Source organism: Saccopteryx leptura, chromosome 1, assembly GCF_036850995.1.
Source record: "Saccopteryx leptura isolate mSacLep1 chromosome 1, mSacLep1_pri_phased_curated, whole genome shotgun sequence".
NCBI classification, from domain to species: domain Eukaryota; kingdom Metazoa; phylum Chordata; class Mammalia; order Chiroptera; family Emballonuridae; genus Saccopteryx; species Saccopteryx leptura.
This window is the reverse complement of record NC_089503.1, coordinates 302627446-302650490: the sequence shown is the minus strand read 5'-3', so window position 1 is coordinate 302650490 and position 23045 is coordinate 302627446. Positions and strand designations below refer to the sequence as shown.

Below are 23045 nucleotides of genomic sequence, written 5' to 3'. Positions count from 1 at the left end.
TTTAGACAGGTGTTTATAGAAGCATGACTTTCGATTAGATTTTGCATTGAGATAGCAATGAAAATAAATGCTAACTCACAGGCCTTAGACCTAAAGAAAAGAGGATGCAGCAACTGAAAAATCTGCCTTCGGGCTAAAGAAAATTTAACCTGTTGTGCCTTTCATTTCTATTGCTTTACGACATTGAAGAAGAATCTGTTTCAGGGGATATTTCCAGACAGCCAGGCATCAGCCAGGGATGACCAGGGCGGCACCTACAGGCTGAGCCAATTCTGCTCAGGAGGACAAGATGGACAATTTGTACCTGGAGTTCTTTGTAAACCCCTTGCAAGATTAACCACTCAGGGATGCAGTAGTCCAGGGGTCCCCAAACTATGGCCCACGGGCCACATGCGGCCCCCTGAGACCATTTATCTGGCCCGCCACACTTCCGGAAGGGGCACCTCTTTCATTGGTGGTCAGTGAGAGGAGTAAAGTACGGTGTTGCTCACGTACAGTACTACTTCCGGTGACATGGGACGTATACGTCACAGCTCTGGAAGCGCGTCCTATCACTTGTTAGGGCTAGCAGTGACAAATATGGATCTGGACATTGACCATTTCATTAGCCAAAAGCAGGACCATAGTTCCCATTGAAATACTGGTCAGTTTGTTGATTTAAATTTACTTGTTATTTATTTTAAATATTGTATTTGTTCCCGTTTTGTTTTTTTACTTTAAAATAAGATATGTGCAGTGTGCATGGGGATTTGTTCATAGTTGTTTTTTTTATAGTCCAGCCCTCCAACAGTCTGAGGGACAGTAAACTGGCCCCCTGTGTAAAAAGTTTGGGGACCCCTGTAGTAGTCAGTCCCCACAGGGTTAGCTGAAGGTACTACCACACATTCTCTCTTTCTCTTGGAGATGGACTATGCACATTGCATTGGTGGTTCAGAGAAGTCCTGCTATATGAAGAAACTTGCTTAATCTTTTCCCCTCCAACTGTTCATATTATTGGCCATCTCAGTTGCAGGCATTGGGATTCACTCTGGCTAGTTCAAGAAACAAAGGAATTTAAGAACAATAAGTGGCTAACAGAATATTCTTTAAGGATCAGAGAACCAGGCTCTGAGCCACATAACCCAGGAATTACACTGTCTACACTGCAGGAGGGCTTGCAAGAAATATTTTACTTCCTGACTCACATGACTCAGATATTAAAAGAGGAGAATTGTACACCAAAGAGTCATACCCACAAATACTATAGTCTGAACTTTAACTACCTGTCTTCATCAGCTTGGGCTACTCTATCAAAAGTAGTAGACTGGTGGGCTTAAACAACACACATGTATTCCTCACAGTTCTGGAGGCTGGGAAGTCCAGATCAAGGTGCCAGCAGATCCAGTTCTTGGGGAGGGTCCACATCCTGGATTGCAGGTGGCAGCCACCTCACTTCGCACTCATATGACCCCATCCTCGTATGCATGTGGAGAGAGTGAGAGCTCTCCATGTTTCTTCCTCTTCTTATAGGGGCACTAATCCCACTGTGGGTCTCTATCATCACGACTTCATCTAAGCCTAATTACCTGCCAAAGGCCCCACCTCCTACTACCGTCATGTTGAGAGTTAAGACTTCAACATATGAATTTAGGAGGAGATATAAACATTCAGTCTAGAGTAACAGCCTGCCCGGGGTTTGTTTGTTCATTTTCCTTTCAACCGAAGCACAAGATTTATATACAACTAAATTTTTAAAAAATTAAAAATATAATACATTTATGAAATGGCCCTTCTCAGAGCTTATCTTTTAAGTCTGGAAGATACAATAGAATGTACATGACTGGTCACTCTCTGAGTGGTGTTAACTGTCAGAATTCAGAGTACATAAAGGCCAGGGATTTGGGAGCAGTCAAAGAAGGCTTCCTAAGCTGAGTGGTTTCTTCCAGGCTGTCTGCCTCTTGAGAGAAGGCTGCCACCATCATATGTGACATGGTGGTCTGCAATTATTTTAAGGAAACAATTTTTCTTGGGTGTGGATATTTTTTTTCTAAACAAACAACAGACTGACTCAGGCTTATCAAAATCACCTCCTGGCCCTGGCCGGTTGGCTCAGTGATAGAGTGTCGGCCTGGCGTGCGGAAGTCCCAGGTTCGATTCCCGGCCAGGGCACACAGGAGAGGCGCCCATCTGCTTCTCCACCCCTCCCCCTCTCCTTCCTCTCTGTCTCTCTCTTCCCCTCCCGCAGCCAAAGCTCCATTGGAGCAAAAGATGGCCCGGGCGCTGGGGATGGCTTCTTGGCCTCTGCCCCAGGTGCTAGAGTGGCTCTGGTCGCGACAGAGCAATGCCCCGGATAGGCAGAGCATCGCCCCCTGGTGGGTGTGCCGGGTGGATCCCAGTCGGGCGCATGCAGGAGTCTGTCTGACTGCCTCCCCGTTTCCAGCTTCAGAAAAATACAAAAAAAAAAAAAAAAAAAAAAAAAAAAAAATCACCTCCTGACCCAGGTGGTGCTGAAGATGGGGAGAGTACGGCTCACAGAGATGGCAGCTCCCTGATCAGAGTCTTGGGGTGTGTCAGGGTCATGGCAAGCGCAGGAGCCCAGGATCTCTCTAAATCTCTTGAAAGATTGCTGAGTCCTAGGTTGCTTGGGTTGAATGGAACCATTAGAGGAATATGATCCAATTCGTTTTCCCATGGAAAACTATACGAGAGTCACCTGCTTCTTTGGGGGGCTGTATCTGTCTGAAAGGTCTCCAGAGAAAACTATTCTTTGGTATTCCTCAGAAACACTTACAGAGTTAACGTTGTAATGGAGAAAATGTAGTTTACCCTGAAATAAAACCCTTTGTAGTGAGAGCTCTACTTCAAGGACTAGGAATCTTCAACATTGCCGCCCTACTCCTCAGAACAGCTCTCCACACCCCCGACCATTTATTGATCTGAATGCTTGGGATGGTTTTCTGTCCCCACCCTGGGACACCTCAGGCAGCCCTCGGTCTCGTGCCTCTCTTGGGGGAGGATTAGTGAAAGCGTCAGTGTCCAGGCGTCCTGGTCGACCTCCCTGCCTAAGCTGGCTGCTAGTCATCAGTCAGGAAACCATCCGTCTTGAGAAACTGAGCCCTCTGAAACTGCCCTGTTTTCCAGCTTTCTGATTGAGAGTCACTCGTTGTTAGTCACCAAGCAAAGCTGCTGAAATACATCGTGGCTGTTCTCCAGGAGTTTACCATCTCAGAGAGACCACAGTGGTTATGGACAGACACCCAGAACATTTGCAGACCAATAAAAAAAAGATGTACCAAAGCCACAGTTAGCCTTTTTGAAGCTATGAAACCAGTCTCTCCACCACTGCTACAATGCAAAGTCTGTATTCTCCCTTAACACCTGAGAAGACACCTGCCCTTTTAGTACATCGTGGTTCTGCTTTGGATGGAATTATATATAGTTTGTGGGCATGAGATGGCATTGTTCATTTCTGGACATCTGGTCTACCACTTAGCTCTTTTACTGTGGACCCAGCAGCCTTTTATAGAGTGTAAAAGAGGCAAGAACTCAGGCATATGTTTGGACAGTGTGTTGGTGGTATGTCACTTACCCATCAACTTCATCAGCTTCATAACAGATGAAACTAACAAATATTTCCATGAAGGCTAAATTTTCTGGTTTATGCTTGATGTGTGTTTAATAAACTATGGTTAACTGGTAGTAATCCCTTAGTAACTCATAAAGCTGTGGGCAAGTCACTTCTCTAAGTCCAACTATCTTCATCTTGTGATAAACATGACAGCATTATAACCACCTCTAAGGTATTCTCATTTCAGCTTGGACATTCTGTGAACCTTTCCTCTAGTCAATTGAAGCCAGTCTCTGCTGATTCCAAATGTTTCTCTTTCAAACTGTTTTTTCTCATTTCAGTTTCGAGTCTGCTAAAGGACACACCCAACATAATTAAGTAGTTAAATTCAGGGATGTAGAACAAAAGTTCTTACACCAAATCCTAGGTGTTTTATCTCCAAAGCTCTTTATGATTGGCCACATGGAATCTCTATGATTATGATTTGTGGATCTTCCACTTTCTACGCAGAACCTAGTCTCAGTAAATTGGATGCATCCAATCCAGTGTCCAGCACCTGACAGTAGCCTTATATGTGAGAGTTGAAACGTGCAAGAGGATAACAGGGGGTCCTTTATAGTCCAAAGAGAAATGACAGTTGAGCCTGACAGTGAGGAAGGAGTAGTCTCAATTATGAAAACTAGACCCATGGTCTTTAGCTCTATTGTGTAAGCACAGCACATCTCTGCAGGACAGAGACAAGGTGGTCCAACAGATCTGGGTTTAAATCCAGGCCTTACAAAATACTCACTGTGTGACATTGGGAAAGTTATTCTAGAAAGATTTTTATCCAACACGGTTATGTGAAACAGCTTGGATACAGGCTCAGCTATCTAGAAAATGAGACATATGGATATCTGAGGAAAAAAAAGAGCCCTTCTTGGCGATTTCTGACTGCCAAGGTATTGCTGAGTCTCATTAGCTTCTATGTTTACAAGTGATGCTTTGTAAGTGTTGCAAGTCTAGGGAGTGGACTGAAGAGAGCAACTCAGGATACAAGTTTCCTCTTCTGGCTTTTGGTTCATAGCCCTGTGTACCTCCAGAGCCTGGCTCAAGGGTTTTCCCCAAGGGAGATGAATATTAATCTTAGGGACCAGACTTGATTTATTTTTATAATGAAGCAAGTCTGAGGAGTTAGGTAGTGATCATGTTAGATAAGACTATTTGGAGTAAAAATATAATATAGTTCTAAGATGGACTGTCGATAGTATTCATTGACTGCTTCTGAGAGCAATTTTCTAACATTCTTCCAAAGAAACTTCTAAAATGTGAAAGACTGTCTAACTGATCTTTATTGTAGGTCAGGCAGTCCGCTATAATTTATGTCTCCCCTTGAGGGTACAGCATTCTCATTAAATTGTGAGTGAGTGTGTGAGTGTGTGTGTATGTGTAGAAAAAGTACCACAACCATAGTTTTTTGGGGTATTTTTTTGTATTTTTCTGAAGTGAGAAGCAGGGAGACAGAGAGACAGACTCCCACATGTGCCCAACCAGGATCCACCTGGCATGCCCACTAGGAGGCGATGCTCTGCCCATCTGGGCCATTGCTCCATTGCAACCAGAGCCATTCTAGAGCCTAAGGCGGAGGCCATGGAGCCATCCTCAGTGCCTGGGCCAACCTCGCTCCAATGGAACCTTGGCTGTGGGAAGGAAAGAGAGAGATAGAGAGGAAGGAGAGGGGGAGGGGTGGAGAAGCAGATGGGTGCTTCTTCTGTGTGCCCTGGCCGGGAATCAAACCCAGGACATCCACACGCCAGGCCGATGCTCTACATCCCAGCAGGGTTACCACAACCATAATTTTGATAGCTTGGCAAACCTTCCAATCTAGCAGACTTCTTGAGTTGGAACACTTTCCCAATCTTCAATCATTTATGAGCCAACTTTTAAATTTTTTCCTCATATTTACATGAATAGCTGTTTGCATATTAATTTCCTCTACACCAAATCATTTTTTAATTTAAATTCATAACAGTTCTGAAAGTGGACAACGAACACCATCAGTTACCATGAATAGCAAATAACAATAGAAAGAAATACAATAAGAGCAGAGCCGTATTAACCCATGACATTAGCCTAAGAGCTGCATTCTCCTTTTGAAAGGAAGAGGTACAGGCATGGAGGGTGGTAAGGAAAGGCCAGCGCAGACTGGGGTTTCTCTGGCCCGTAGGCAGTGGGCCTGAATGAGAGCAGGAAAGGGAATAACTTTCTGGGAGCTCTGATGAGATACAAGGCCAAGTGGAGAGACCTTCCAAAGGTGTCACATGTACTGCTAGTGGAATGTGTCCTTGGCTGGGAACATTGGTTCAGAGCAGTATCTCACCCTTAATCCCCCTGGTTCTCCACGAGGCCGGCACCAAGAGCATGTGTGCCTGAGAATCCTGCAGAGCCGCCCTGTAGGACCTCGGATAAGAACTCTGCAGCTCTCTCAGACTCTCCGCTTTATCCACCCCTAAATACTGGCAGGTGTCCAAGACAGGGCCACCCTGGAAGCCCAGCTCTGTCCAGGTACCTTCCACCAGACAATGGCATGTCTCACCTTTGCTAGGTCTGGCTCAGAGACCCAGGAGATGGAGAAACAAAATGCTTCCCAGGCCTGTGTGGTCTGGCCTTGGATAATTCCCACTCATACCACCCAGGCTTCTAGGGCTGACAGAGTTGTGGCGGCCGCCTTCCAGAGAGGAGCCAGGTAGCCTTAAACAAACGGGCCCCAGAATAATGCTCATCGTCGGTGACTTCTGAGATAACTTCCGCATGGTGAGCCGCAAGGCAGAATCTGAAGGCACACTGTTTATTGCCCGAGTCCACTGTTGGAGATCTCCCTCATCCCCTCCCCTCTCACCCCCCCCCCACCTTTTCCTTTTCCGTATATGTTTGCACAAAATACACTTGGAGCCAAACTGTGTGGTGCCTCTAAAACAGTGATTTTCAACCTTTTTCACCTCATGGAACACATAAAATAATTACTAAGATTCTGTGGCACACCAAAAAAATATGTTTTTGCTGATCAGACAAAAAAAAAGTTGTAATTTTGATTCATTTACACTGGGTAGTTATTGTTGTGTTGGATGTTGTCATTTTTTGTTGGTTGGTTTGATAATGTAAGGGTAAAGCAGTCAGTGCCGGGGACTAAATAGTCAGGTATTCCATGTTTTAAAAATTCTTGTGGCACTCTGGTTGAAAATCACTGCTTTAAAACATGTCACATGATGTCCCAACTCCTCACTATAATTTTATCTCAAACTAGGTCCAATATTCCTTAAAGCAGAATTGGAAATGGGCATTGTATGATTCAGAAAGGTGTGTGTGTGTGTGTGTGTGTGTGTGTGTGTGTGTGTGTGTGAGAGAGAGAGAGAGAGAGAGAGAGAGAGAGAGAGAGAGAGAGAAAGGGTGAATGCCAGAGTGCCAGAGTGTCTCCTGGGCAAAGCCTGGGATGAACAGAGCAGATGGGCAGTACTTCCACAGGGAAAATACCCCCATCCCTATCCTTATTAAAAGCACAAGAACGCATCCCAGAATAGCTGGGATAGAACCCTGAACACAGACAGTAACATTTTATAAACTTTGCTTTTTTTTTCATAAATGTGGAAAATATTACATTTCAAGACATAAAACAGTCTCTCTTTAAAGCCATCATAGGCAGAGGGGGTCTGTGTTCTCAAATACAATGCAATCTGGCCACGAATCCATAGTTTAAGGAACAAATTGGAACCTTGTCAGGTGTCAAGAAAAGGAATACATAGCTCAGAGGTTATGTTTCTCTTCTTCAGCCCATGTAGGGCTTGGTTCTGCCTTCTCTAATGAGGCTTATGATGCCCGTGGAGTCAGGGTCTGTGCATGACAGCCCAGGGCTCAGATTCCTGTGGCAGGAGGCCCCAGGTGTGAGAGACACTCCTCATGGTCTTTGGGTGACGCGTGGGGCACAAGCAAAGAAAAGGTGCTGAGTTTTCCAGACAGACTTTCTCAGACTTGTCATTTAAAAAGAAACGGAAAAATAGCAGATGAAAAGGATAAGGGGGCAACATCAAAAGAGCTTTTTTAACGAGCAAGTGCATCATACGGTCGGAATCATAATCTGAAGTTTTCCCAAGGGCCCATCTGTATGTTGTACAGTTTTTAGGATGCCTGTTAAATCCTGCTCTTGAGCGACTTTCTGCATTAATTTTTTTTTAATGGTCACTGAGATTGCCAGGAGGGAAACTTCTGAGAAGGAGGGGTTCATAAGAATTTTGAGCATTGGCCCTGGGCGCTGAGAATAGCTCCATTACTCCAAGTATCAGTCCCAGACAGGGGTTGCCAGGTGAGTCCCAGTTGGGGTGCATAAGGGAGTGTCTCACTATCTACCCTCTTCTCACTGAAAAAGAATTATTTGCGGGTTTTTCTTCCTCTTTGCTTTGGACCTCCCCCAGTGTATTACACTGCTGACCACAAAGTTCTCCCTGAAGCTCTCCTGCTGCCCTTTTTTTGCCACAGGGTCTTCCAGTTGGCCTTCTATTCCTATGACTTCTCCTTCTTTGCCCTTTGAAGGCTCTTTTCCTTCCATTCCATCCCTTAATTGTTGGTATTTTTCCCCGCTCTGCTACATTCCCATGTGGTGCTCATTCTAAGGTTTCAGCTCTCTCCATGATTCTCAGATCTTGAGCTCCAACCCAGACCTATTTCCGAGCTCTAGGCGCAATTATAGAATTGCTTACTAGACATTGCTACTTAGTTGTCTCATGGCATCCTCCATTCCCACAACTCTTTCTTTCCTTCATTAAAATGCCTCTTCTCTAGTGTCCCCTATCTCAAAAAACTGTATAAACATCCACACACGAAGACCCTTTGATTCTCACTCTCCTTTCCTTCCCATGTAGTTCACCACCAGTTTCTTAGCTCTACCTCCTAAGCACATCTCAATCTGTCTATGTCTCTTCACATCCATTGCAATCACTAGACTCTACCATAATCTCTCACCTGAAGCACTGCATAAACTGGCTTACCAGGCCTTCGATGCTGTGACCTTGCCTAATCTCTAAGTCTTATCTTTTGTCACATTCTCTCTCTTGCTCTGCGCTCCAAGTATTTTGAACTCTTTTCAGTCCTTTCTATGAGCCATTCTCACATTTGCCTTACTGTTGTACATATAACATATTGCACATCTCCCATGGGCCTAGAACCTACCTTCGCCGATCATACCACTCTCTCTCTTTCCCATGCTTCTTCTATCATCTCTCATTGTTTAGTTGTTTTAAACATCTCTTCCTCAGGGACAACTTTTTCTGCTTTAGGCCAGGTTAGGTTTCTTTGTGATGTTCTCATAATTACCTAAACTTCTGCCTTCATAATCCTTATTATACAATATTGGTAACACTTTAGTTAAGAATTCACTTTTCCAGCTAGACTACCTCATTAAATACACCAGATGTCTTGTTGGTTGCATTTATTTTTTTTCCTGGAGATCATATTCTAGGAATCCTCCATTCTCTTATTTAAGCTGGAACTGTTCACTTAACAGTTAATACAGCTATCAATCTGAGTTTGATCCAATGCCTCCTTTTTCTGATGGATTCCCTGCTTGCTGGGTTATATATTGTTTTCTTTCTTGCTTTCTTGGTTGGTGAAACTCATCTTCCTTTAGTATCATGAGAATGGATGACTTGAAGGATATCTTTTAGGAAAACTTGAATGTGTGAAAATGTCTTAATCTACCTTTGCACTTGATGTATACTTTAGCTGGGTATAGAATCCTGTTTAAAATCATTTGCCTCCTCAATATTAATACATTTCTCTAGAATTTTCTAGTGTCAAGGGCTAATGATGAGAATTCTAATATCATTTTGGCTCCAAATAGTTTTTAGAGAATCTGTTTGTCCCTCTGGATTGGGAAGCTTTTAGAATTCTTTTCATTATTCTTGGAGTCTTGCAATTCCATAGTTAATGTTATTTTGTTTGTTTTATTACCATTATGCTGAGTAGGTTCTTACAATCAGAAAATGCATATCCTTCACCTCTGGGACATTCCTTTTGCATTTTCTTCCCCAGCATTTTCTTGGTCTTCTTTTCCTTTCTTTCATTTTTGTTTTGTTTTTTTGGATGAAATTTTTTTAAAAAAAATTAAATTTAATGGGCTGGCATTGATTAATAAAAGCATATGGTTTTGGTTTCAGGTAAATATTTCTATACAGCATTTGAACTGTCGATTGAGTGTGTGCCCATCAGTCTTCTCTTTCTGATTAAATGTTAGAGTTCTTAGATTGATTCGTTTTCTTATCTTTTTTATTGCCCATTTATATGTTTTTTGTACTACTCTTTTCCTGAGTTTATTGATATTTAGATTCCTCACGTTTTATTGAATTTCTTTCTGATCTAGAGTTTTCCTGCTTCATTTTCTCCTCCAAATAAACTTTTGCTCCTGCTGATGTTAGGAAATGGTAGTTGCTTGAGCAGTATGGGTGGGCAGACACATTAGGGCCTACTGTTTCTTTTTTTTTTTTTAATTCATTTTAGAGAAGAGAGAGAGATAGAGAAGGGGGGGAGGAGCAGGAAGCATCAACTCCCATATGTGCCTTGACCAGGCAAGCCCAGGGTTTTGAACTGGCAACCTCAGCATTCCAAGTCGATGCTTAATCCACTGTGCCACCACAGGTCAGGCTAGGGCCTACTGTTTCTTAAACAGTGCATTACCCACTGCCTTTGTGATACCTGGTACCTGCAATTTCTGAGCCTTTCTGAGATTTTGCAGCATGAGTTGGCTTGCTTTTCTCTGCTGTCATTCACTATAAACACTTGGTATTCAACCACAACAGCTTTGCTAACTCCTACATCCATGTTCATCTTCCATGTTCATCTTCCAAGGTATTCATTACAACTCTCATGCACTACTCTATTCATGACTATTTTCTTTAACTTTGTGGTTTTATACATTTTATAATTCATTCACTGTCATGTTTATAGCATTTCAGAAGTAGATAGGGATATATGCATGTGTTCAATTTTCCATGTTTAATTAAAATGATTATTTTTTTACTAAATATTTATCTAAGTTTTCTGATGACTGTTATCTGGAGAAAAGTCTCCATTTAATTCTGGTTCTAGGCCTGACCTGTGGTGGCGCAGTGGATAAAGCGTTGATCTGGAACGCTGAGGTCACTGGTTCAAAACCCTGGGCTTGCCTGGTTAAGGCACATATGAGGAGTTGATGCTTCCTGCTCCTCCCCCCTTTCTCTCTGTCTCTCACTCTAACTCTCCTCTCTAAAATGAATGAATAAGTAAATAAATAAATAAATAAAAAAAAAATACATTCTGATTCTAGACCTCCTCTTCTACTTCCTCTTCCTTCCTCCATTTTTTCCTTCTTTTCTTTTCTCTCTCTTTATTTTTTTCTTTTATCCTCTTTTTTTTTGTCCCAACTCACGGATAGGGTCTCAGCTGCTCCACAGTATTTGGTTTCAGAATCTTTAGGCTTCATATGGGTTTTTCTAAATTTCTATTATTACAGAATTATTGCTTGCTAATTTATTATGAAATATTTTACTTCTGCTTTCATGGATTTCATCTTATTTTTTATATCCTCCTTTGCTGCTGCTGCTGCTGCTGTTGATGATGATGATGATGATGATGATAGAGACAGTGGTAGATATAGTTGCTGAGGTCTTGGCACGTACTAAGCCCTTAGTGAAGCATGTTACATAGATTATTTCCTTTAACTAATCCTGTGGGATGGCTAACATTTTCTTATTGATAAGAAACAAAAGATTATGGAATTTTTTTTATTTTTATTTTTTAGCAAGAAAGAGACAGAGAGAGGGACAGATAGGGACAAACAGGAAGGGAGAGAGGAAAGAAGCATCAATTCTTCTTTGCAGCACCTTAGTTGTTCATTGATTGCTTTCTCATATGTGCCTTGACCAGGGGGCTCCAGCAGAGCAAGTGGCCCCTTGCTCAAGCCAGCGACTTTGGGCTTCAAGCCAGCAACCTTTGGGCTAAAGCCAGTGACTTCATCCGGCTCAAGCTGGATGAGCCCACACTCAAGCCAGCCAACTCAGCGTTTTGAACCTGGGTCCTCTGCATCCCAGTCCAATGCTCTGTCCACTGCGCCACCTCCTGGTCAGGCAAGATTAAACTGGCCCAATACACTATAGCCGGTGAATTGTGAAACTAGGTTTTAAACAACTATTTTCTGACTTCAAAGGTCAGACTTGACCCACTTCACTATACTGCATCTTCTTGATGGCAAATGATATTAGACAGACATTGATTAGAACATAATTTTGAATAATTAGATTTCCATTAACTGTCAGAAGTACTTTCTAACAATAGAATGAGATGCCTGATGTTACAGGAGTGCTAGTCTGAAAATAGCTACACAGGGGCTGGATGATCTGGTGTGAGGAATGTGGAGGGCGGAGGTGGTTTCCTGCATTTAGATAGAGCATGGACTTCAAAATCCCTTTAAATTCTTCAAGTCTATTATTCTGTCTGCTCTGCTGTTAATTCTCCTCCAAACTATCTCCGGATAGTTTCTCATAGAATGATTAGCAGAGTTGGCAGGCTGCTCTTTCATTTCATTTCATTCTCTATGTATTGTCTTAATGAGAATTATGTAATGACTATGCTCTTGTGTATATTTTAACATTTAATATTAAAATAATAATAGTTGCCATCTGTTAAATGTTTACCATGTCGAGATATTATGCTAAAACTTGTGTAAACATTCTTTTACTTAATCCTTGTACCAACCTTGAGAGGCTGGGCCATTAATTGTCCTGTTATCCTTCTAGACCAATAAAGTCCTGCATTTGATTGACTTAGTCTGCTTGGGCTGCCATAACAAAATACCACAGACTGTGTGGCTTAAAAAACAGAAATTTATTTTCTCGGAGTTCTGGAGGCTGGAACGTTTAAGATTAAGTACTGGCAGATTTTAGTTTCTAGTGAGGGCTTTCTTCCTGGCTTGCGGATGACCGTCTCCTCCCTGTGTCCACACCTGGCAGAGCCAGGAGAGCACTGTCTCTTCTTTGTGTCAAGAAGCTACCAGTCCTATGGATTAGGGCCCTACTTTTATGACCTCATTTAACCTTAATCTCTAAAAGCCCTATCTCTAAGCACAGTCACATTAGGGGTTAGAACTTTGACATATGAATTGAAGGGGAGAGAGGATTGAGTTCAACTAATAGCAGTGGCAGAGAATGTTTAGCTTGGCTTTAATGGAAAGAATATGCTGTTTATGTTATTAAAACCTGAAAATTTTTGAGTTTGGAAGAGAGCATCTTTTTACTATTTTCTAGACACCCTCTCCCCCTATGAAGAGAGCAAACAGATCACCTGTTAGATGATAGAACTGTCTCAGTATTTGGCAGGAAGGGCCAATTCTCTTGCTGCTTATTAAAAAGCAAGAAGAATTCCATTTCTTTCCTAATCCTTTGTATGGGGTTTTTCATTATCTTGATAAAGGACTTCCTTGGGTTCTGTTTAAGAGAAAACCAGTCTCCGTAGTATCCCTCTATCTGTCCTTGGATCAGGGATGACTTCAGTGTCAACATTTCGTTTGTTCCCCCTTTCTGTCTGCAGAGCTAACCCTGTCCTCCAGAGGCTTTTGGTGACTGGTCTGTTTCTGTTCCAGGAAGCTGAAGAAACTGTTTCGGAAGCTGAAAGATGAGACAGAACCTGAAGAAACTGACTCTGCCCATTCAAAGCATCCAGAGCAGTGGGACCTAGACTACAGCTTGGAACCATACACTGGGCTAACACCAGAGTACATGGAAATGAGTAAGACCTGTAGTCGTTCCTTCCACTGGGTGCAAGTTCAGACAAGGGGTTTGGGGGAAGGGTGAGGAAGGGGTTAGGGAAATGAATAGGACAGCCACTGCACCTTCCTGGGCTTCCTGGTTCCACAATGTCACCACATAAAAGTTGAGGGGTATGGAGCAGAAAAAACCCTGGAATGAGAACTGGGAGCAACTCTCATCACAAAGATGATACTAGGATGATGCCCTCTTCTCCTTGGGCTTCCTCTCCTCGTTTTATATCATTGATAAAGCTGAAAGAGAAATAGTGAAGTCTGAAATTTAAGAATAGAGTTTCCAGTAAGGAAAACTAATCTATGCATATATACTCTTGGGACAAGAGTGTATGTGTATATATATATATCTTTGACATGGAGAGTGTAGAAGAATCCCCTACTCTGATCAGGTAGGGCTGGATAAAATGCCAACATTTCTCTTAAAAATTTGGAGATGTTTTATGTAGGAGGTGAGAAGTAGATTTCTAGTTACTGAGCCTCTGGTTATTCTTGGATAAGACTCTAAAACAGGAGTGCGTGTAGGACAAGCTGATAGAACACAGTTGTCTCACATGTGGTTGAGAAACCATGAGTTTTCAATTATGAGAAATGTCTCATCTTAGACAAGCTGCCTTCAAACTCTTAGCTACTTGTGAATAATCCTAATCTTTTTATTGAGGTGTATATTTGAGAAGCCTCTTTCCAAGACTTAGGACTAATGAATTAAAAACATAGGACCAAGAGGTCAGACATATCATCTAAACATTTACTCACTCTAGAGTGTTGGAGAAACATCAATCAGATCCAACAAAAGAATCACTCAATGCTTTAGTATCATTGTATTTCCATAATGACTCCTGCCTTCTTTGATTAATCACTTTTAATGGGGGGATACCAATGCCTCTTTCAGGGCACTGGGTACTTTACTTGTTATATCTAATTTATATTTATCTTCTATTTGTAAAAATGTGTGTATGTATGTTAAGAGTAGAGAGAAATACAGGGTCTATGTTAGATGACCTCAAAAGTTCTGTTCTGGAAATCTAAAATTCCAGGCAAAGCCTGAACTCTGTATTCTAAATAAACTCACCAGAGAAGAAATAATCATTGTGTCTGCTTCAGGAACAATAGACGAAGAAAATAGCAAGATTCAGTTTATATAAACACATTTCTCCTTTATGCTTCTCACTTTTAGCTAAGTGTTACCTCTGATCCCTCTCTAACCAGATATTTACACAGAGATGATTACTCGTACTATGTTTCAGATGCTATTATATGCCTGCCATCCTCTCAGAAAGAAATTTCTGCCAGAGATTGAGGCTTCCATTGGGAAAGGGTTTACATGAGACATCCTTGAGCTCTGTCACTCAACCTCCATTCTCCGATTCCAGTCCTCTGCCCCCACCAGCCGATTATTTGTGTAGGTTTTCCATGACTGTCCATTTGAAAGCTTCCTTTGAGTGATTAAGAGTATAGGCCCTCAAGCCATATGCCTTGGGTTCAAATTTTGGCTTTATCTCCAGCTAGCTGGGCAGCTTTGGGTAAGTGGTTCACCTTTGTGTCTCAAATTACTTTAGTTGTAAATAATAATAATAATGTCTACCTAAGGGGATTGTTGTAGTTAATGAATTAATATCTGTGAAGTTCTTAGAAGAGTGTCTAGACCATAGAGAAACTATGTTAAGTGTCAAGTGTTGTTTCTCTTAATGGACCTGAGGCCCTAGGAAGGCAGAATGTGGGAGAATATGCTCCATTTTGCCAGCCATTGTGTCACTGAATAGACAACCACTCTGTGTTCAAACTCAGGTACTAACAATTAATGAGAAGAGGAAAAAAACAAACTAGAAGACTTGGTGATTTCTGGAAGAACTGCACAGCAAGATTATAGAAAGTGAAATTCATTCTATTGATTGAACACACAAACACACACACTCCCTACTTACAGGTTATAAGGGAATAAAACAATCATACAGCAGAAGGTTTGAAAATATGTAGAAAAAAATGGCCCTGGCCAGTTGACTCAGTGGTAGATCATTGACCCAGCATGTGGATGTCTGAGGTTCAATTCCCAGTCAGTCATACAGAAGAAGTGACTGTCTGCTTCTCCACCCCTCCCCCTCTCCCTCTCTCTCTCTCTCTATCTCTCTCTTCTTCTTCTGCAGCCGTGGCTTGGTTGGAGCAAGTTGGCCCCAAGTGCTGAGGATGGTTCCATGGCCTTGCCTTAGGCACTAAAATAGTCCTGTTGCTGAGCAATGGAGCTACAGCTCCAGAAGGGCAGAGCATCACCTGGTAGGGGGCTTCCAGGTGAATCCCAGTTCGGGTGCATGCAGGAGTCTATCTGTTTCCCTACTTCTCATTTAAGAAAAAAATTTTAAAAATAGAAAAAAAACAACGAATCATTTCCCCAAAACTTCCCTCATTCAAGTACAACATTTATTAACATTTTGGTGCTGTTTCTTAGATCCTTTTATATATATATATACACACACACACACATATATATATGTGTGAGTATGAGCACAACTTTATATATCTCATATATATATATATATATATATATGAGATTTTAAATATATGGCTTTAAAAATAAAGTTGTGCTCATACTCACACATATGTTTCTCTTTTTTCATTTAGCATACTATGAATAACTATTCCCAAGTTATCACATTAAATTCAAAGTGAATAGCTCCATAAATAATAAATAATTCCTCTCATAAATGTACCATAGTTTATTTACTTGTCTTTTAATGAAGTGTGTTGTAGGCTCATTTTCCAATTCTCCCTCATTTTAGTGATCTAATATATACTTTCTTCACATATACAATCTTTTGCACATTGGAAATAGTATTATTTCCTCAAATAGACTCCCACAGATGTGATTACTAAATCTGACAGATGGCCATTATATGGTTCTTGATTTAGTTTATTAAATTCCTCTCTGAATAGATTAGTTCACCTACCCTCAGGCAATATACAAAATATCCTTCCAGTGAGTACACATTATTCAGTATCCAGCAATCATGTAATATGGAAGAATTAATTATTAGTGGGCAGGCAAGCTTGAGATTCCCAGGCCCTATGCCTACCTTATTCTACCTTGTTGGCCTGAATATTTCAGACTCATCTGTAAGCTCTTCACTGTGCTTCCTCTGTGAAGTCATTCTAGATAAAATCCTGTTCTTCTTGAGAGGAACCTTTAATTATTTGCTTTTCTGTCCCAGTGTTGTATTTGATACACACACTGATGGAACATCTTATAGAATCATGTTAATACTGCTCATATATCTGTTCTTCAGTACACCCAGTCTATTAGATTCCAAAAATCAGTAAGGAGGGACTAAGGCTTATTCATCTTCATATCCTCCAGAGAATTGTACATTTCCTGGCAGATAATATGTCTGATAAACAAAATCAAAGATCAGTGAATGAATGAGAAGGTTTCTTAACAGAAGTAAGTTTCTTATAATGTTAAGTGGCAAATGAAGGGTCGTTTTCAAAGCAAGCCTTTGTTGATGATGGGTCAAGGATATTCTGAAGAGTTTTCCAGCTCGGGGTAGAAGGTTGGACCTGATCCCTAAGTTCTCTTCTGGTACTGAGAATTTACACATGAATAATAAGAGTAAGGTAGAGCATTTTAAGGAAAAGGGCTGGCAAATGCAAATGTTAGGTTTTGGTAGAAAGGGTTCAGGTAAAGACCTAGGATTAACAGAGAACCCTGAAGACCAAACAAGTTTGCATTTCACATTAGGACATAAGAAACAGTTATAAAACCTTGGCCAATGCTGTGACTATATATGAATCTGTTTTCCTTGAGGGAATGGGCAGCAAGTCTAGAAGGAAGATAGTAAGAAATGAGAAAACACAGGTAACCTCAGTCATTTATTCATTCATCAAACACTTATTAAACACCTAGAGGAGCAAGTTTGGAGACCAGAACAGTCTCTTTAACAATTCAAGTTGATATTAATTCAGTCAAGAATCTAATTGATATTGGTTCAGTCTTTTCTGGAGAAAGAAGCCTAGACCACACATGGTTTTTCCAACCTGGGTTTCATAGAAAGTCACTCATAGCACTCTGGAGGCCATTTTGCTGTCGATTATTTTAGAGATACACCTGTTTTATTTCATATTTTATATAAGTACAAGGACAATGGTTCTGAGTTAGATTCCTTTCATTCTTTTAATCTTTGAATTAACCCTCTCCACCCTTTAAGGAAGTATTTACTCCCTGTGCAATCAAAGACTGCAAAATAAACTACTAAGTGATGACTTCATCTAACAGTACAGGTGGTCAAGTTGTGGTTAGAGGTGGGTTCTGGAGTGAAGCCACCAGGCTTTGAATCCTAAGTGTGCTGTAGCCAGTTACATGACTGTGAGCTTGCTGTCCAAAGTCAGCCAGGCCCAGTTTCCTCATCTCAAAAGCTGGTTTGATGATAATAACATCTGCCTAATTAGGATGGTTCTGAGAAATGAGCGATGTACATAAAGTAGTTTAAAAAACAGTGCTTAATGCACATTGGCTCTCAATGACTATTAGCTGCCATTGTTATTATCAGTTCTTTCTTTTTAATCCTGAAATAAAAAGAACACTGTTTGGAGCCCCTGAATGTAGTGGCCCTGGGAACTCTTCCATCCTGTCAGTGTGAGGTTGGGCAATAATGTTTAAAGAGTGAGGGTACCAGTCTCTAAAGCACATCTGACTCCCTCAGAAGCCTGAGATACAAACATTTTGAGATTTCTGTCCTTCCAGAGAACCCCAAGCCCTTTGGGCAGGCTCTTCTTGACAAATCTGACATCTCAAATGCCTCTCTTTTTGTCATCTGTTTATCTAAAACATGCAAACTTTGTTCTTCTAGTCATCCAAAAGATAATCATTATTGTCTTCCCGACATCATCAGGAATTCAATTAGCCTCTTTAGAGTATTCCTCTTCCTCCTCCTCCTCCTTCTAATAGCAAATAACAGTTTTATGAATTATCAACAGTAAATGATAAAAACCCAACTTCCAGCTTCTTGAAAGCCGCCCAAGCTCTGAGGCCTTGGACTATTAATGTAGGCAATGAGATTAACGTCTTCTGCTATTCACACAGTCAGAAGAAGCCTCATTTTCTCAATCCTGGGTTTTCATCCTGTCAAACTGTTATAGAAAGGGGGGGAGGTGATGATCGCACATTTACTTATTCATTATTTGAAATGAAAGCCAGATAGTTATTCTGAAGAGCAAAGAGCTGTAGGTCTCCCCTGCTCTCTGGGTATGTACACTGAGACCTGTAGGAATCACCCAGCTGGAGGAGATGCATGGGGCAGGTCCACCTCAGTGACCATGACATCAACACCCTTGCCACTGCATTCCAGTTTCCTCATGAAATCATGAGCTTGAAATCCTGGGCTCAGGAGGAGCATCTATGACTTACATAGACCCTGTGGCCTTCCCCATGACTCCTCTCTGACTTTGCATCATCTTCAGCAGTATAATCATACCTGCTCAGTGTGATCCTGAGTCTTTTTTACTTATGGCTTCTGACCTCACAAACTTTGCCTCTACCAAGAATTTTGGATTCCCATGGAAGCCCTTGCCACTCTTCGATCTATGGCAAATGTCTCCTAGCTTGTCTCCCAGCTTCCTTTCTCTCTCCCTCTTCCCCTTCTCCTTCTCACTTTTAAACCTAATTTTCATAAAATGCAATACAGAGCATATTGTCTTTGCCATTTAGAATCCTTCAATGTTACTGACTTCCTTTAAGATAAAATCCAAAACCCTCTGTTTAGCACGTCAGGGCATCCATGAGCCGTTCCTGCTTTACAAGCCCTCCTTGGTGCCGCATATCCACATCCAGTTTTCTCCTGTCTCCTGGTCTGAGTTTTCCTGTCTGGCTGAGCAAAGCAGGCTCAGATATATCTCATGGAAGCATTTCTGGCCCTCCCACTTTCAGTTCCTCCTTCTGTTATACTTGCCTTTTTTTTTTTTTTTTTTTTTTTTGACAGAGACAGAAAGTCAGAGAGAGGGACAGACAGGAAGAGAGAGAGATGAGAAGCATCAATTCTTTGTTGCAGCACCTTAGTTGTTCATTGATTGCTTTCTCTATACTTGCTTTGATATAGGAGAAAATGTGAGTGCTTTGGGGGCAAGACTGAGCCTTATTCCTCTCTAGCCACAACACTCAGCACAGTTCCCGGAACATAGTAAGAGCTCAATAAAAGAGTTCTTGAATGAATGGCTTCTTAATGCCCCTTCTTTCAGCAGCAGGGAGATAGAGACCCCACTGTGCTGTATTCTTTGATATTTGTGGACATATTTGTACACATTTTTAATATGCAGCAACTTTCATCTCCTGAGACCAAAGTAAACTCTGTTTATTATCAGGGTTTCCCTCAAAAGCAAAGTCACTTCTGGTTTTAATTTTCTCCTTTGCCTTCGGGGATCAAGTCATTAGTGGAAGTGGACAGAGTGGAATGCTCTTGCTCACACTCGGATTTAAACTCAACTCCAATTTCAAGTCTTTCCCTCTGTCGTGTCCCCTGCAAGCCATCCTTGAGGGTAATGGTGTGTCAGGGCCTGTGCCAGGCACTGGGGACACCGAGACAACAAATGGGCCTGGGCCCTGCAGGCCCTAAGGATCTAGTGGCAGAGAAACATGGGCCAACAGTTCCAAGAAAGAGCCTCGCTGTCAGAAAAAATATAGCCAACTGCTTGCTTCAGAGCAGTTAGGTTTTTGCAGCTTTCATTTGATAGAGCAGAGGTGTGTCAGAGAACCATCCACTCTTGGGTTCGTTTAGCTCATAATGGCCCGCTCATGGAACATCCTTGGGTTTCAGAAACTTCCTACTTAGGCAGCGCAAACTCAGGACTGGAGACAAGAGGCTCACCTCCCAGCCACCCTCTCAGGCTTATTCTGGTACTTTACACAAGGCCAGGAAGAGAATCCATCTCAGGGAAAACATTTTCAGCCCTCCTGACTGGGCTTAGTTCCTATAACTATTTTCTGAGTTCTCTACCACATTTGTTGCCCCCCATCCGTCCTCCAGGCTCCTAGCTGAGAAACCTCCTCATCACCGTTCCTTCCTCTCTACACAGCCCCACCCTGCGGGAGGGCCTGCCCCTGGAATATCTCTGGAAGCTGCTCCTGCATGTAGCCTCTCAGCCTCCTGCACTTGCTGCTTCTTCTGCTATACCCTCAACACCACCACTGCAGCCACCATCTCACTGCTACCCTGTTGATTCTTTCTGAGGAGTAGTGGTGGTCTTTTTCATTGTTCAGAAACTTCCAGAGTCCTGTATCCCTAACAAGGCCTTTGTGGGACATCCTATCAATTTATTTATTTAACCCTCAGCCCTTTCACAATTCGAGGTACAGCCACAATGAACCCCTCAGACCATTTCTCACTCACAACCTACTTTTCACTCTTTTCATGCCTGACCTCATGTATTCCTTGTGCCTTGGAATTCCTTGTGGCTTCCCATTCACATGACCTAAACCAGCTCTGTGTCACTTCCTCCCCAAAGCGCCTTCCTATCCCTAACCTAACCCTTCTCCTGTCCTCAGTATTTCAGCACCCTTCCCCACAGTGTGTTAGACAAGCTGCCTCCTAAATCAGTGATGCTCATTGGTCGTTAATTTCCGGAGGGCAGGCTCCTCCTATTGATAGGTCCCACCACAGCGTGGGCCCTGGATCATCCTGGGTGAACTAGTAAAGGAGCGACTGAATGACTAAACCGACCAGGCTATCATTTATCTAGCATCCCCTTTCCTTCATCCAGGCTGAAGCAATCTCACTTCTAGTAATGCTGACATCCGTCTCATTTAATGGGCTGCTAATCCAGGGAGCGGATTATCAAGAATGGTGGTTATCCTTGTTTCTCTTTCTCTGCCTCCTTCTCCTCTCACATCTCCCCCCTCCCCCCACCCCTCCGCTTCTGCCTTCTCCCCTCCCCCTGCCCCTCCGCTTCTGCCTTCTCCCCTCCCCCACGCCAAGCCCATTATGAACTCCTTTCCAGTGAGGAAGCCAGGGAAATAAGAGAAGGCGTAATGTGAACCCATCCCTGCTGCTCATAGGTAGCAGCTCTGGGAAACAGCTTGGTGGGAGAGAAGGCTGAAGTCCATGCATATCAAAACTTAGTTGGAGGCCATTGTTTCTGCTATCCCCATGGATAGGTAAAACTTGGTGATAGTAATCACACCACTGCTTCTGATTTCTCTGCACCCTGTCTTCAAAGTGAAAGTCTCTTTAACCTCAGATACTCACTGTAGGGCAGAGTGAGAGCAACATCTCTCCTTCCCATCTTCCCAGGGTGTCAGACAAGACTTGGGTGCTTACCTAGCTCTGCCTTTATCTAGCAATGTGACCTCGGGCATGTCAAATCATCTCTGGGCCCCACCTTCCTCCTTGACATTACAGCTGACCCTGAGCAACACAGGGGTTAGAGACACCAATCCCACACACAGTCAAAATTCTGCCAATAATTTTGACTCCCCCAAAATTTTGCTATTAACCTACTGTGGACGAAAAGCCTTGTGATAACACAAATAGTAGATTAACATATGTTGTGCATGCTATGTATTGTGTACTGTATCTTTACAATAAAGTAAGCTAGAGAAAAGCAAATGATATTAAGAAAATCATTATGAGGAGAAAATACACTTACAGTACTGTACTGCATTGACTGGTACCATTAAGTTCTTTTAAAAAAGAAAATCTGTGCAGTTCAAACTGTGTGATTCAAGAGTCAAATGTGTAGGGAATTATGTCGGATGATGAGTTTTTTCTTGCAGACATGCAACCCACTGTTCTGTGGTCATAATCAATTGTGTAATGAGTCACAACTAATGTGCTACTACTAATAATATGTTTATAAAATATAAAGTAAAACATTCATTGCCCCCCTCACTTTCGCACATTCCTAGGTTACTTTTGAGCGAGAGAGCAAGGTGTAAGAATGAGAGGGCACTCAAACTCCAGCTGTGCAGGCTTTATTAGAGGAGAAAGACCTGCCGGGCACTTCTCCGAAAGAAGGGCACCAAAAACAGACTGAGGCAAAATTTTATAGGGTTGGGGATAGCTTTGAGAAAGGGTGTGCTGGTATGTTAGGCTTTCTGAGTACTCCTCCTTGGGGTGTTGACCAGCTTCCTGGAACCCCTCTGTCCCAGGGGCGATTGTCCGGTAATTAAGGGTGGGGTCAGGCAGGTAATTAAGGGTGGGGTCAGGCAGCCAGTGGAACAGCAAAAGGGCAGTTGTAATTCCTGGTAAATTCATGTCTTTATCACAAGGGAGGTTTCAAAACCTGGCTACACCAGTAGAAGTGAGGGGTGTGTGTAATCATTTTTCATCGAGTGTCTTGACAAGGATAAAGAGTCTCAAACTGCTGGCCAGGCGACCTCCAGGGTCTCTTCCAGCGCTAGCAACTTAGTGTACACTTACCAGCTGGACGTGCTCTACAGCCCCTTTCCAGACCACTCATGACCTGTGGGAACTTGGGCTTCAATGAAGGGATGGGGTGGAGTGAGGTTTTCTCCCTCCTCAATGAGCTAGACCTCCCCATTCCCAGAAGGGCCCTTCTCTTGGGCTTTGAACAGAAAACAAGAGCAGTGAAACCCAAGCGGGCCACTCCCTCTGGTGCGGCTGCCATGGTGATCCCTGGCCGGGTGCTCAGCTGTCAGCTTCCTTCCCCGTGATCCCCAGGACCACCCATGCAGACAGGAAG

General features: G+C 42.5%; 1 protein-coding gene across 4 annotated transcripts in view; it reads left to right on the top strand.

Annotated features, from left to right (window-relative positions):
- ANO2 (anoctamin 2) overlaps positions 1 to 23045 on the top strand; it is a 345301-nt gene that overhangs the window by 292948 nt on the left and 29308 nt on the right. For all 4 annotated transcript variants that reach the window (XM_066357508.1, XM_066357518.1, XM_066357527.1 and 1 more), the window contains one exon: positions 13188 to 13333. In XM_066357508.1, the coding sequence (XP_066213605.1) occupies positions 13188 to 13333 (146 nt within the window). The remainder of the gene's footprint in view (positions 1 to 13187; positions 13334 to 23045) is intronic.